This window comes from Trichechus manatus, unplaced genomic scaffold (genome assembly GCF_000243295.1).
Source record: "Trichechus manatus latirostris isolate Lorelei unplaced genomic scaffold, TriManLat1.0 scaffold00010, whole genome shotgun sequence".
In the NCBI taxonomy this organism is placed as follows: Eukaryota; Metazoa; Chordata; class Mammalia; order Sirenia; family Trichechidae; genus Trichechus; species Trichechus manatus.
Window position 1 is genome coordinate 25,835,961 of NW_004443946.1, and position 14,606 is coordinate 25,850,566.

The following is a 14,606-nucleotide window of genomic DNA, read 5'->3' on the forward strand; positions in this document are numbered from 1 at the left end:
TTCATCAGCCTGAGACCAGAAGAACTAGATGGTGCCCGGTTACCACCAATGACCACCCTGACAGGGAACACAACAGAAAGTCCCTGATGGAGCAGAAGAAAGGTGGGATGCAGAACTCAAATTCCAGTAAAAAGACCAGACTTAATGGTCTGACTGAGACTGGAAGAACCCCAGAAAGCATGGCCTCCAGATTCTCTATCAGCCCAGAACTAAAACAATATCCGAGGCCAACTCTTCAGACAAAGATTGGACTGGATTGTGGGACATAAAATGATACTCACAAAGAGTGTGCTTCTTGGCTCAAGTAGACACATGAGTCTAAATGGGCAGCCTCTGTCTGGAAGTGAGTTGAGAAGGCAGAGAGGGTTAGAAGCTGGTTGAATGGACATAGGAAATCAGGGGTGGAAAGGAGGAGTGTGCTGTCACAGTAGAGGGAGAGCAATTAGGGTCACATAACAAGGTACATATAAATTTTTGTATAAGAGACTAACTTTAAATACAAACTTTCACTTAAACTACAACAATAAACAAAAATAAAAATAAATAGAGCATACAAAATGTCTATCAACAAGTGAATGAATAAACAAATTGTAGCATATCTGTACAATGGCATACTACTGAGCAATAAAAAGAAATGAACTACTAAGACATGCAACAGCATGGATGAACCTCAAAAACACTACGGTGAGTGAAAGAAGCCAGACACTAAACAGTACAATATGATTCTACTGATAAGGAACTCCAAACCAAAAAAACCCCAAACCAGCAGTCATCTAGTCAATTCTGACTTGCGGCAACACCATGTGTTTTAGAGTGGAACTGTGCTCTATAGGGTTTTCAGTGGCTAATTTTTCAGAAGTAGATTGCCAGCTCTTTCTTCTGAGGCATCTCTGGGCAGACTGGAACCGTCAACCTTTCAGTTAGCAGCTGAGCACTTAGCCATTTGTGCTACCCAGGGACTCCTGGTGGTTACACAGGTGTACACATTTCTCAAAACTCAGAACCATAAGCTTAAAATGTGTGCATTATATTACACGTAAATTATACCATAATAAAATTGATTTAAAAAAATACATGATATGTCAAATGGTGATAAGTGGTATGAAGAAAAATCAGGAAAGAGGGCTTGAGACTACAAGGTGAGGGTAGAGATTCTTCTTTTAAATATGGTGGTCAAGGAAGGCAATACTTTAAAACCAAAATCTTTTTTTGGCCAACCCTTTAAAAAGTAGCAAACTCAATTTTCTGTGCTAATAGAGGGAAGAGAAATGCCACAAACAATCCAGAACAGTACACAGCCTAAAATCATTTATATTTAGTTCTTGAAAGAAACTTTTTTCCCCTGCAGCGGCAGACTTAACCTCTTGATTTGTGAAAAGAAAGAAAGAGACAGGAAGACAGTATATCCATCTGACAGATAGTCCAGATCTAAATAACAGAGCTGACTGAGACATGGGGAAAAACAACGGTGCACCCTGTGACCTACCAACTAGCAAACTAAGCACACCAGGACCAGGAAGGGAGTGCAGAAAGAACCATCCAAAACCATTGTCAGTGAGTTGACTCCAACTCACAGGGACCCTATAAGACAGAGTAAAACTGCCCCACTGGGTTTCCAAGGCTGTAATATTTATGGAAGCAGACTGCCACAACTCTCTCCCAAGAAAGCAAAACTTCTCCCAGGAAGCAGCTGGAGGGTTCAAACTGCCAACCTTTCAGTTAGCAGCCGAGCGCTTAACCACTGTGCCACCAGAGCTCCTAGAAACAATCATGCGATCCTCAAATACCCTCTACTGAAAAGAGAGCTGGGATTTCCTGGGAATGAAGGTGTTATGGATTGAACTGTGTCCCCCAGAAGTGTGTTGTAAATTCTAACCCCTATACTTGTGGACGTAATTCCATTTGGGAGTAGGTTTTCTTTGTTATGTTAATGAGGCCATATCAGCATAGAGGTGTCTTAAACCGACCACTTTTGAGATATAAAAGGAGCAGATTAGGCACAGAAGCAAGCACAGATGGGGGAAGATAGACGTCATGCCACAGGAAGATTGCCAATCAACCCAGGAACAGAAATGAAGAAGAGACAAAGACTTTCTCCCAGAGTCAAGAGAAACGGAAACCCTTACCCTAGAGCCAGTGCTCTGAATTCGGACTTCTAGCCTCCTAAACCGTGAAAAAATAAATTTCTGTTTGTCACAGCCACCCACATGTGGTATTTCTGTTAGAGCAGCCCTAGAAAGCTGAGACAGAAGGCCTCTGCCATCCCTCTCCAGACTTAACACTTCACCTCTGAGTTTTCATTTTAAAACATTTTTTCACAGAGAGATTACCCAAACTAATAAGGCACATAATTGACGCTCAATAAATGTTTATAACCGTTGGTGAATTACACATATAAAACGCATTGAGTTCTCTGAAAGAAAAGGTTATAAGAAATCATGGAAAACAATTCAGCCACGTAGATGGCATATTCACCAGGCAGAAGGGACTGGGCTGGAAAGTAGAGGAATTTCTAGAATACTCTATGAATGCTGAATTACTCGAGATTATGTTGCCTCTTAACCTAAACCTGTAGTGTCTGTGAATACGTGCCACAACGAAGCTCTGTTAGTTCTTTTCTAGTATTCTAGCAACTGGAGTCAAATTCCCTGGGAAGTAGCAGTAATAATTTAGTCTCCAGTAGAAGAAAATCAGGAAAAGGAAAAAAAAAAAAACTACCAGAAAGTAGAAACACCCTTCAGTGAAGTCCAGCCACAGGTCAGGTGCTTACATATGGCTGGTATACATACTTCTCTGCCCAAGAACCCCAGCTACCACCAAGCTGACCACACAAACCAGTCAAATAGAGCCTCTTAGTTGCTGGCCAAAAGTCATCGGAAAGACTCAACCTCAAGGAAGCATGCACCCTATCCTGCCTTCAAAAACTCCCTCTGTGTCCTTTCACATAGGTCTTTCCAATTCTTCTTACCTAGAACTTTCTATACCTTTGTTTCCCTTCCCTTCTTCACGGTCTCATCCATCAGCTTTCCTCTGATTTCTGATTACCAATCAAATGTGCTAAGTAATTTAGCCATTCTAGCCTCAAACTGAATTGATCTCATGGAAGCTCCTCCCAAAGCAGGCAAGATTCTCCAGGAAAGTTCAGACCTCAGAAGTGCTTCCATGCTACACTCTCCAGGATAAACTCAACGGTGGTATAGCCAGTAGACGCATCCACAGGAAAAACATAAAAGGTCAACTTAATAAGAAATCTGCCGGTTATATCAACCCTGGCTCAAAAAGTCAAATGCCTGCCCAATTCCAGAAAAATCAATCACTTCAAGGAAATGATAGACTAGAAAAATACAATCATGCAAACTGGAGATAACTTGAAATAGTTAAATACAGATTCCCTGAAAAGCTGACTCACAGTGGTTCCAGTGATTTACATGGGTCAAATTTTAAACAGCCCTGTACTAAACAAAGTAGCTTCTCAGGTAATATGCCTGAAGCTTGTTATAAGTGAATGAGCCCAAGTCTGAGAAAATTCAGAAGACACTGAGCAGAAACTAAAGGCACATAACAGGGGCTCTTTCATCTTTGTTTGTCTGAGTCATCCTCAACCCTGTGTTTCCCAGTAATCCCATACAATGCCCTCCCCTCTACCACCATCCATAAACAAAAGGGACTTTTACTTGAATAAAAGGCAGCAGTAGGGGAGGGAGGCACTGATACTACATGCAATGACTGCATATTATTTTGACAGATGGTGCCTAAGCAGATCTATGGTTTTTTGTTGTTGTTCTTACATTTTTTTTACATGACACCTAAAAAACCAATAGTAAGTACGTTCACATACTACCAGAACTCACCACAGCACCAGCGTTAGTTCTTACACTGTAACAGTCTGGCTATTTGAAAAGAAAAACCGGGAAGTTCAACAATTTTTAGAAGATTATGATCCCACTCACTCCTGATCTACTGACTAGAATTAAGTCCTGAGGGGTTTCCGCCAGCCTATGTGAAACAGAAGGCCTGGAAAAGGCCACACCCCAAGAAGCTACCCCATACCTGGGAGCAGAAGACAGGGCCAAGGAAGTCAACAGCAGATGAGACTTAGACAGAAGTAGCAAAGAAATGTGGCAGACCAGCCACAGCCACTTTATGATAAAGAACTCCCATACAGTAGGAAAACATCCTCTGCTATTTTCCATTCCTAAATCCCACTAGAACAATGTTTCTTTTAGCCAATTAAAAAAAAAGAAAGAAAGTCCCAGTATTTTGAGCCGTACTATTCTGGGACTGTAAACAAGTAAAGCAGCCAAACAATGTGATGGGTCTTCTTAAAGAAGCCGTCTCAGTGACATGAGGTCCACCACTGACTTCACTGAAAGGAAGGATGAAGAAGACTCTCACCTTGGGCTCCCATTTCAGAGAGGGCCCAAGGTTGTTTATTTCAGAGCCAGAAGGGCCTGTCTCAGGTGAACACCTTCTTAGCCTTTTATTGACCACTTCTGGGTCAACAAGATTGGACTTCCTTATCAACCTGCATATTCAACATGAAAAGACTTAAGTTCAGGAGAGATTTTGGCATGAAGAGCTCTTGGCACACTCCTAACGTTCCAGGCAGAAGTCAGCCAGTGTGAAAGTGAAACAGGTGAGATTTCTAGTCAGTTTGCTGCTCTATTCTCTTGGAAGGACAGTCACAGTTTGTAGAAAAGAGGAGAACTGAGTGATTATGAAAAAAAGAAAAAATTTTATGGGTTTTAAACAAAGGGAAAAATGCCTTTTAATTTTTTACACTTTCCTCTTGATTGGTAAACATTTTGATAAGATAAGAAGATGTCTGAATCCCTCGCAAGACCCAACAGATAGAAAAATACTATCCTCTTCTCCTACTAAGAGGGGCCCCAGTGGTGCAGTGTTTAAGTCCTTGGCTGCTAACCAAAAGGTCGGCAATTCGAACCCACCAGCCATTCTGTGGCAGAAAGATGTGACCTGCTTCCATAAATATTATAGCCTTGGAAACCCTACGGGGCAGTTCTACCCTGTCCTATAGGTTTGCTATGAGTCGGAATCTACTCGATGGCAGTGGGTTTGGTTTGTGTCTTCTACTAAGAACTTTAATTGTTAGAAACTTTATTCTTCTAACCTTTGAATTATTTGCTAAGGGTGTTGCCTCTGGCTTCAAGAGATTATACATGACTTGTTCGTGTGGATCATTTATTTATTGTGTACTCTAAAGAAATAATGTATCTGTAAGTCCTTTGGTTTTCCCAATACAGTTCTACTGAGGCCTACAAAAAATCAATAAATACAAACCAGAAAAGTCTCAACCATTTCACCAGAGAGGTTACAGATACACCAAAAAGAGAATATTGATTTCACTAGCTAGATTATTTCTGAGGAGTGAATAGAACCAAAAGAGGAAGGAAAAATTGGTGTATTGGTTACATTTTTTTGTCCCTGATACATTTTCCACCTCACTAGAATCCCGATGTCCTCCTATTAGACCAAACCTTCATCTGTTAGATCAGCTTCTCAACCCTGAATTTGGACCAGATAAGTCTTTGTTGCAGAGGGCTGCCTGTGCACTTTAATGTATTTAATAGCACCCTGGCCTGGACTGACTAGCCAGTAAATACCACCCCCCTCAGTTGTGACAACCAAATGTCTCTGGACATTGCCAAATGTCCCCAGGGGAAGCAAAATCACTCCAGATTGATAACAGCAAATGAAACTAAATTAACTCTTTATCATATGAAGCAAGTTCTTAAAGACTTACTTTTATCAAATTTAAGACAGTAAAATCTGGAGTACTAAGCAGAGGAGTCACCACTGAGTCCTCTCATTCCCTCACCCTTTCACCCAATGTATCAGTATTCTTGACTGTTTTATCTCCAAACTTTATCCTACACGCACCAATGTTTCTCTATCTTAATGACAACACCAAACCTAAGTCACCATCATCTCCCACCTCATCTTCTGCAACAGCCTCCTAAGTGGTCTCCCTGTTTCCCTCTTGCACCCTCCCCCCTTTCCACCACAATGGTTACAATCTAGTCTCCACAATGCAATCAAGAGCCATCTCTTAAAACTAGCTATCAGATCATGTGAGTTCCCAGCATAAACTAGTATAATGCTTCCCATTACACTTAAAGGAAATTACAAACTTACTTCTATGGCCTTGAAGTCCCCACACAATCTGCCACCTGCTTACCTCCCAACCTTGTTATGGACCAAATTGCATGCCCTAAAATTATGTGCTGTAAATCCTAGCCCCTATACTTGTGGATATAATACCATCTGGGAATAAGGTTTTCTTTGTTACATTAATGAGGCCGTATCAGTGTAGGGTGTGTCTTAAACCCAACCACTTTTGAGATATAAAAAGCGCAGATTAGGCACAGAAGCAAGTGAGCATGAATGGGGAAAGACAGATGCTACCTGGAGATTTCCAAGGAACTGAGGGCTGAGGTTACAGAAGCTGAGACAAATATCTTCCCGTAGAGCTGACAGAGAGCTTTTCCCTAGAGCCAGTGTTCTGAATTTGGAATTCTAGCTTCCTGAACTGTGAAAAAATAAATTTCTGTTCTTTAAAACCACCTAATTGTGCCGTTTCTATTATAGGAGCAGTCGATAACGAAGGTTTCTTTCCATACTGCTTACTCCTGGCTCACTCCAGCCATACTAGTATCCTTTCCTTTCCTACTTCCCTCTCTCCCGTGTTCTTTTTATACATCAAACTGGCCATCCCATCTTTGCTTTTTCCCAATCCCCTCTGTCTGGAGGTCTGTTTCCCCAGCTAGCATTAACCATCAGGTTCTACTTAAAAGTCACCTCTATAAGAACTTCTCTGACCATCTTGTAAAAGTGGCTTCCAAGTCACTCTTATTTAACAACACTTACCACATCTGAACTGTCTTTTTATGTGTTTATGTGTGTGAAATCTGCTTTCCCTACTTGAATGGTAAGCTCTATGAAGGCAAGGACCAAGTCTTATTAACCATGTATCCCTAGAACCTGGAAAGTGCCTGGCATATAACATATGCTCAATAAATGTGATGAATTAATGAATGTCTAGCTAGCATGCCAAATGTGTCAATTTAAGAGCCACAGAATGACTTTGTGGTCTTAAAAATAATGAACATGGTTCTGAGACCAAAAGTCAGTCTCTCCTCAAATTTACCATTTGAGTACACCCTCAAATGACAATAAAGTAATGATAAAATTTTAACCTCTAAAAGGAAGGTTTTTATCCTTTTAGTTTTTCCAAAAGAAAGTGAATAATACTCAAATCACAAGCAACAAATCTTAGGGCCACAGGATATGAAGAAACCACACAGAACAGTTACAGCCTACAAGCTGCTAAAATAATCTCTACATACTAAACAGAAAACAATCAAAACACACAAATGCCTGGAAACATGAAAAGAAAACCGGACGGTCAGGGGCCTAACTCACAGAATCTTTATTGCTATGAGGAAGGAGTTCTTCAACGATAACACTGTCTTATATTTATATAGAGCTATGTTTCATTTCAGAGTCTCTGGGTGGCACAAACAGTTAAGCATTCAGCTTAAAGTTGGCAGTTCGAATCCACACAGGGGCACCTCCAAAGAAAGGCCTGGCAATCTGCTTCCAAAAGGTCACAGCCATGAAAACCCTATGAAGCTCAGTTCTACTCTGACACAGGGTCACCATGAGTCAGAGTCCACTTGATGGCAACTGGTACTGGTACATTTCATTTGCTCCTCAGAGCAGCCATAAGGTATTGTTGAACTGATGCTTCTCACCATAATAAAGCTTAATTAGAGAGTTAAATGATTTGTTTGGAGACAGCAACAGTTAACAGTTAAGAGCAAGGACTTTGGAGCTAGATATCTGTGTTCTCTGCCATTTACTGTATGACCTTAGCAAGTTACTTCACCTCTCTTCTTCATGTCCTATTTTATAGTGTCCTATAAAACACAATCTACTTTGGAACCCAAGGTTGAGTAAGGATATTGTTGATGTGTTGTGAGATTGTTAACCATTGTCATAGGGCAACATTTGTAGTAACTGTTAAATGAGAAACTATTTTGTTCTGTAAGCCTTCATCTTAAGTGAGAATAACAGCACAATTGGAAGAGCGTAGTCAATGTCACTGCGCTGTGCATGTAGAAATTTTTGAAACAGTGTATCTTTGGCTATGTGTATCCTCACCAAAAAAAAAAGGTTGAGAAGTTAGAGGGTTAATATGTTGTGGGGTTGTTAACCAATGTCATAAAACAATGTGTGTACTACTGTTTCATGAGAAACTATTTGTTCTGTAAGCCTTCACCTGAAGTACAATAAAATATTTTAAAAAACTAAAATAAATAAATAAAAAACTCGACTTAATATTTACACGATATTCCATTATACGTCTGTAATTTAGCCATTCTAAAATGCTTCTGATTTTTAATAATGCAGTGTTTACTATTCAGATTTAATTCTAATTATTACTTGGTAAAAAAAGAACACAATCTACTTCACAGGGTTTGGTAGCTGAATACTGAGTTCCCAAGAAATGTCCACTACCTAATCCCCAGAACCTGTGAATGTGTCAGCTTACTTGGCAAGGGAAGGTTGCAGATGTGCTGTTAAGAACCCTGAAATAGGGAGAGTATGCTGGATTATCCGGGTGGACTCAATGTAATCACAAGGGTCTTTACAAGAGGGAGGCAGGAGGGACACAGATACAGAAGGCAACTGGAAGCAAAGGGACAAACAGAAATTGGAAAATTCTTTGCTGCTGGCTTTGAAGATGGAGGATAGGAGGATGTGGCCACAAGCCAAGAAAAGCAACAAATGTCTAGAAATTAGAAAAGACAAGAAAATGGATTCTCCCCTAGAGTCTCCAGAAGGAAGAGAGACCTACCAACCCATTTTAGGACTCTGAAAAAGAATAAAACTGTGTTGTTTTAAGCCACTAAGTTTGTGGTCATTTGTTACAGCAGCAATAGGAAACTAATATGCAGGGTTATCATAAGGATTAAATTAGCTCATACATATAAAGTGCTAAGAACAATTCCTAGCACCACAGTAAAAGCTCTTTAAATTTTAGCTATTACGGGCCAAAATCAGAACCTAGGGGAGACCCACAGAAGTACTTCCGAGGTTAAGAAAATGAGGTTCAGAAATTTGGCAATGTCTATCTAAATGTAAAATGTACATATCATTTGACAGAGATTCCATTTCTAGATAGATGTATAGGATATTCAATACATCCTTGCTTATAATAACTCAAACATCCATTAACAGGCTAAAATTAGGGAAAAATTTAACAAAATTCTAGGCAGTCTTTAAATGAGGTAGACCTCAATGTGCTGATATGGGAAGTTCTACAAGATGTATTCTTTAGTGAAAAAAAGCCAAGTATAGAACAGCAAGTATGTTAGGTTCCTTTTCGGTTTAAAAATGAAAAGGATATATACATATATTCATAAGTACACATGAAAAAATTCTAGAAGAGCAGGCAGTTAACTGTTAATCGTGATTGCCTCTGAAAAAGGAGACTGAGGGTATGGAATGGGAGGGAAACTCTTTTCACTGTATGCCCTTTTATATTATTTTAGTTTTTTACTAGGTACATGTGTGGTATCCATTTTTAAAAAAACGAAATTAAGATGTGACATCACCAATCAATCAAGTATTTATGTCCTGATGACATGCCTAACATTGATACCAGGCATAAAACATGGTCCTTGCTCTCTAGTAGTTTACAATCTAGCTGAGTTTATAATTAGATATGTTTAACTATCATCCTTCTAATTGTTTTGGACATGCACCTATCAGAAAACTGAACCAGATATCTTCTAAGTATATTTCCACTTAAGACTCTATGAGAACAAATCACCACCCAAAAAGTGTGAATTCTATGTCCAATCCATTAGCTCAAACCAACATCACTTGCAATTAACAAACTTTTATTTCCTGGGTCAGTGTTTATGACAGGAGGAAAAGCAGAAGGAATCTTTACAAACAACCCAATTATATACATATTACCCACTACAAGAAAAAAAAGAGAAAAGACAAATGCCATTTCTGGGTAGTTGATTTGTCTTCTTCATTACACTTTCCTATATTTTCTGAATTTTCTACAAAGACCATGTATCAATGTTACAAAAAGAAAAAAAATAACTGCGCTCCCTCGCTTCCCCCAAAAAACCTTATTTTTGGTGCAAACACAACATCCATGAGGGTTACTGGTTCATCCTAAATCTTCCTTTCACTTTACTAAAAGGAACAGCAACCCAAACTATGACTTTCCAAAGGCTGGCATTAAAGAGACTTGAGAGCAAAACCAACAAGAATCATCTAAATTCAAGTGTTCCATTTATAAAACGTTTAGTCCACTTGTCACTCATCAGAGCATAATCCATAATGAAGGCATTATTGCTGACAAAGGAGGCAGGATGGGATCTGGGTCACTCTTCCATAACTCTTTTAGTTCCTCTCAAGCCAATAAAGAAAATTCTGTGTTAGCAAAGTATTTAGCTGACAATGGAAGTACACAGGAATCATGATGTAATTCATTTCCACAGCTTATCCAAGGAGGAAAAAAGTAGAGGTGAAAAATAACTAGTGGACAATTGGGAAGTTTTTCAAAAGGTAACTTACATAGGTGCTCATGCAATCTGGAGATTTCAGAAACCATCACAACTAAAACTACTGAGTTAATGTACGACAAACACTCCAACGATAACGACGAAAACAACAAACTGGTACCAAACATTATGTGCCAGGCCATGATAACTCATTTCCATTCCTAATCTCTTTGAATCCTCCCAACAATCCTATGAAGTAGAAGTGAAATTAAGGTGTGGAGTTTAAATAACTTGTACATGTTATTACAGCCAGTGAGTGGAGAAGTCAAGATGTGAATTCAAGCAGTCTTCACTCCAAAGTCCGCACTCATTTAAACATCACACTATCCCTTCCCTAATCGCTCCTAACCCTCATGCCACTGCCACCTCCCCAACTTGCTTCTGTCACACACTACCTCCTCCCCGACTCACTCAGAATCAAACCAGATAATTCCCTAGTCATTCTCTAATCCCAGATACCCTCACTGGCTTTTACTAATCAGAAGCCCATATATGAAAATAAGAGGTCATCTGGAGAAAATACTGTCCCTATCAAACGCCACTTTTTAAAGACCTGCCTCTCTAAATGGAGATAGCAGGCTTATCTCATTGCCTAGCACTCCCATGAGACCCACTGTCAGTATTTCTTTCCCTGCACGCACAGTCTCTCATCATTGACATTCATTTGTAACTTGCCCAAGTGTTCTCACTCAGAAAATTGTTGTATATCAGTTCTTCCTAATAATAACATTACCATACACTGAGCATTATGTGGCAGGCTCTGTGCTTTACAGACATTGTCTCATTTTATCCTCAAGATAACCCAATAAAGTAGACACTGTACCCAGTGTCAGAGAGGTGAAGCAATTCAGCCCAAAGTCACACAGCTAGTGACTAAATCTGACTCCATGCAACTTAAGCCTCCAGGAGTCTTGCCTTTTAATTATGAAAATGTGATTTCCTTCCAGACTTTATTTTTGAGAGCCACTTTCCAACAACAGATCTGCTCCACTGCATGAATCCCACTATACCCAAGTGCTTACCTGAATTTCTTCATTTTCATCTACTAGAAGGAAACTCACAACCTTCTCAGTCATCTTCTTCCTCTTGGTCTCCTCATCCATTTCTTCTTCCTCCAGTGACTCCTGGACCTTAGTGACATGGTACACAGTAACTGGGTGCCTCCTTTTGTTACCACCAGAATGAGTCCTCTTCTGGCACTCCAGGCACAAGTTAATTTTGCAGGTCTGGCACCTCACAGCTGCCCTCTGCCTAACACCAGGTGAATGCCCATTGGGGCCCTTGCAGGGGTCGCAGTAAGGGATATGACCAGGTTTGAGCCTTATCCGCTCATGGTTTCTTAGCCGCTCCTGCCGGTGGAGCTCCTCCTCGCAGCGGAGACACTGCAGACTGCAGCACTCGTCACACTCAAAGACAGCTTCATCTGTCCCACTGCAGGCATAACTTTCCTGGCATGAGAGTCCCGGATTTCGGCCCTTCTCAGCTGGGTTAGTCTGGGCACTCATACTCAATGTGCAATGCAAACACCCACATACAACGGTCACTGAGCTGCTCCACAGGAGTGAAGACAAAAGCTTTGAGTCTGAAGACTGCACAGAACTTCCACAAGGTTCTGAACACCTTAATTTAAACAAAAGAAAGTAACTTTCCGTGTCCAATTATAACTCTTCATACAAATGTTCGTATTTCTAACTTTCTGCCTCCCAGATTCTTGTATCAGCAGCAAGATTGATTTGGTCTGACAGTTTCATCCTCCATAAAGTGCAGGCAAATATGTGGTCAAAATTAAACTGAAAGTGTCTTTTATGGCTATCTGAGAGAGGTCTGATGGGTTCACTGAGGTGGGTTCACTGGTTGGGCTTCAGCCACAGGTTTTAGTGATGAAAGAGAGTGGCCAGGAACTTTTCAATATAATCCAACCTCAAGTCAATATTTCAGGGGATACCTAGAACAGAGAAAGGAAAAGGATTTCACTCACCTAAAAACACAAGTGCACTTAAAAAAAAAAAAAGTGATTAAATAAGAGACCAAAACTCCTGAGAGAAATCTCATTCTTGTAAAACTCGCACTAGCCTGTAATGACACTAGAAATGTCTTCTCAAAATCATGCCTAAGGCTCCTCCTTTTGAAAAATAACACCACCTCTAGGTCCAAGGCACTGAAGAGACTTTGTTGCTCTATTTCCCAGACTGAAATTCTCTGTTCATTCAGTTCTGAAATTCAGGATCAAAATCACTAAGCAAATCGTCCTTGGAGAGACAACCTTCTATACCGCCGACCCATCCCACCCTTAGAAGAGGGGGAGAAGAGGCCTGTAAACAGCTAAAGAAAAAAATAATAATAAACTTTAGCTCCATCAATGATCTAGGCAGGTCTGGTTACCCTTGTCTGGATTGTTTCAACTCTAGACAGGATGCCTATTAAGGACTGTAAACCTGGAAACAATAGTCACCATTTCATGTATGAAAACAAAAATCATTGTACTTCCTTCTGTCCCTTTTCTAACTGAAAAAAAAAAAAAAACAGGAGACAGAATTCCTCCACTATGCCCCACCGCAAAGCCAAGCCTTCATTGAGTCAAAACAAATAACCTTTTTTTTGTCACTTAAAAACTAACTTAAAAAAAAAAAAGAAATAAAGAAAAAGGATAACTGGGGCAGGAAAGGGGCTTTTGTCACTTCTCCAATTATATTCCTAACTCCCCTTAGCCTTGTCCCCCAACAAACTGTAAAGCTGTCTTTCTGATATTCACTGTTCCTTTACAGTAATCAATCTATCAATCTTATTTTTAGATAAACAAGCAAGGCAAAAGAAGGGACTAGGGGACCTTATTTCCACCCTAACCTCAGACCCAGCTCCCAGTACGGAACAAAAATCAAAACTTGTTAAAACTGAGAAAAATATGAAATCAATTTCCTAAAAAATACCTCACCCTGCGCCCCCACCCCAGACTAAGCAGTATGCCCGCTCATATCTCCCACCTCAAGGCGTCTCTCCAGCCGGGGGTTCCTCACCCTTCCTTCCTCCCGGACAACACCACCACTACCCGAGGGGCAGGAGCGGAGCCTAAGAACAAAGAAGGCCCCCCAAAATCCCCCCCACGCCGGCAGAACCCAGAGCTGAATCCATTGTTTATATCACCCCACCCCCACCTCGACAGCACCCGCCCCCCCTTCCTCCTGGGGGCAGCTGGAGCCCCAGGACGAATGCTCGCCCCGCGATGGGCCGTGCCCTCCGCTCCCCGCCCGCGGCGGCCCAAAGACCCTACCAAGGAGCTGCCATGCCGCGGCGAGCAGGCGTCGGGGGACCGCAAGACGCCGGTGGGGGCGGGGGCTATTCTTTAGGGCACCGGAGGATCCATCCTTATCTCCATCTCCGCCCCCCTCCTCCTTAGCTGCCTCCGGGGCTTCCTCCTCTCCAGTGTCAGTTGGGATCAGCTGATCGGAGTGAACTTCTCCCAGCTCTGACTAACAGGAAGGCGTGAGCGGTGCAGTCTTGGAAAGGAAGAGCCAGAGGGGTGGAGCCCGACGCCGGCGGGGGCGGGGGAGGGCGCGCACAGCCTCCTGGGAGATGTAGTTTGCCTCAGGTGTGCCCTCCCTCACTTGCCGGAAGTGAAGAACTTGAAGGACTACAACTCCCAGTACCAAAGAGGATGCTCATGCGAGGAGGCGGTGGAGACAGGCCCCCCGCGCATTTCGGGACTTGGAGTTTTTGCATTGATTGTGGTTTCTGTAGGTTTCAACGCGTTGTTTTGGGTTGTGGCTGGAGAAGGAGTGGCGCTAAATTGGAGAACTGATGTTAATTATGCGTAGTATAGGTGGAAAGTGACCAGGCAAATAATTTGTTTTCAGGCATCCCGAGTTACACTTCATTCCCTCACAAACAGGCAGCCTCCACTTCCCCAATTTTATGGGACACAAACTAGGAAAGGACCAGGAAGAATTGAATCGATAAGAAAATATAAGCACACTTGTGAGAATTTCGTTCTCTTCATGG

General features: G+C 41.4%; 1 protein-coding gene across 2 annotated transcripts in view; it reads right to left on the bottom strand.

Moving 5' to 3' along the window:
* ZFYVE1 (zinc finger FYVE-type containing 1) overlaps nucleotides 1–14,195 on the bottom strand; it is a 67,932-nt gene extending 53,737 nt beyond the window's left edge. The window contains exons 1-2 of one of the 2 annotated variants that reach the window (XM_023726340.1): nucleotides 13,879–14,063; nucleotides 11,633–12,555 (exon numbers count right to left, since the gene is read on the bottom strand). In XM_023726340.1, the coding sequence (XP_023582108.1) occupies nucleotides 11,633–12,115 (483 nt within the window). In that variant the 5' untranslated portion in view covers nucleotides 12,116–12,555; nucleotides 13,879–14,063. Of the gene's footprint in view, nucleotides 1–11,632; nucleotides 12,556–13,878 lie in introns of both variants that reach the window. The other variant, XM_004371009.2, reaches the window with a different exon arrangement.
* Between the last annotated feature and the right edge of the window lie 411 nt (nucleotides 14,196–14,606).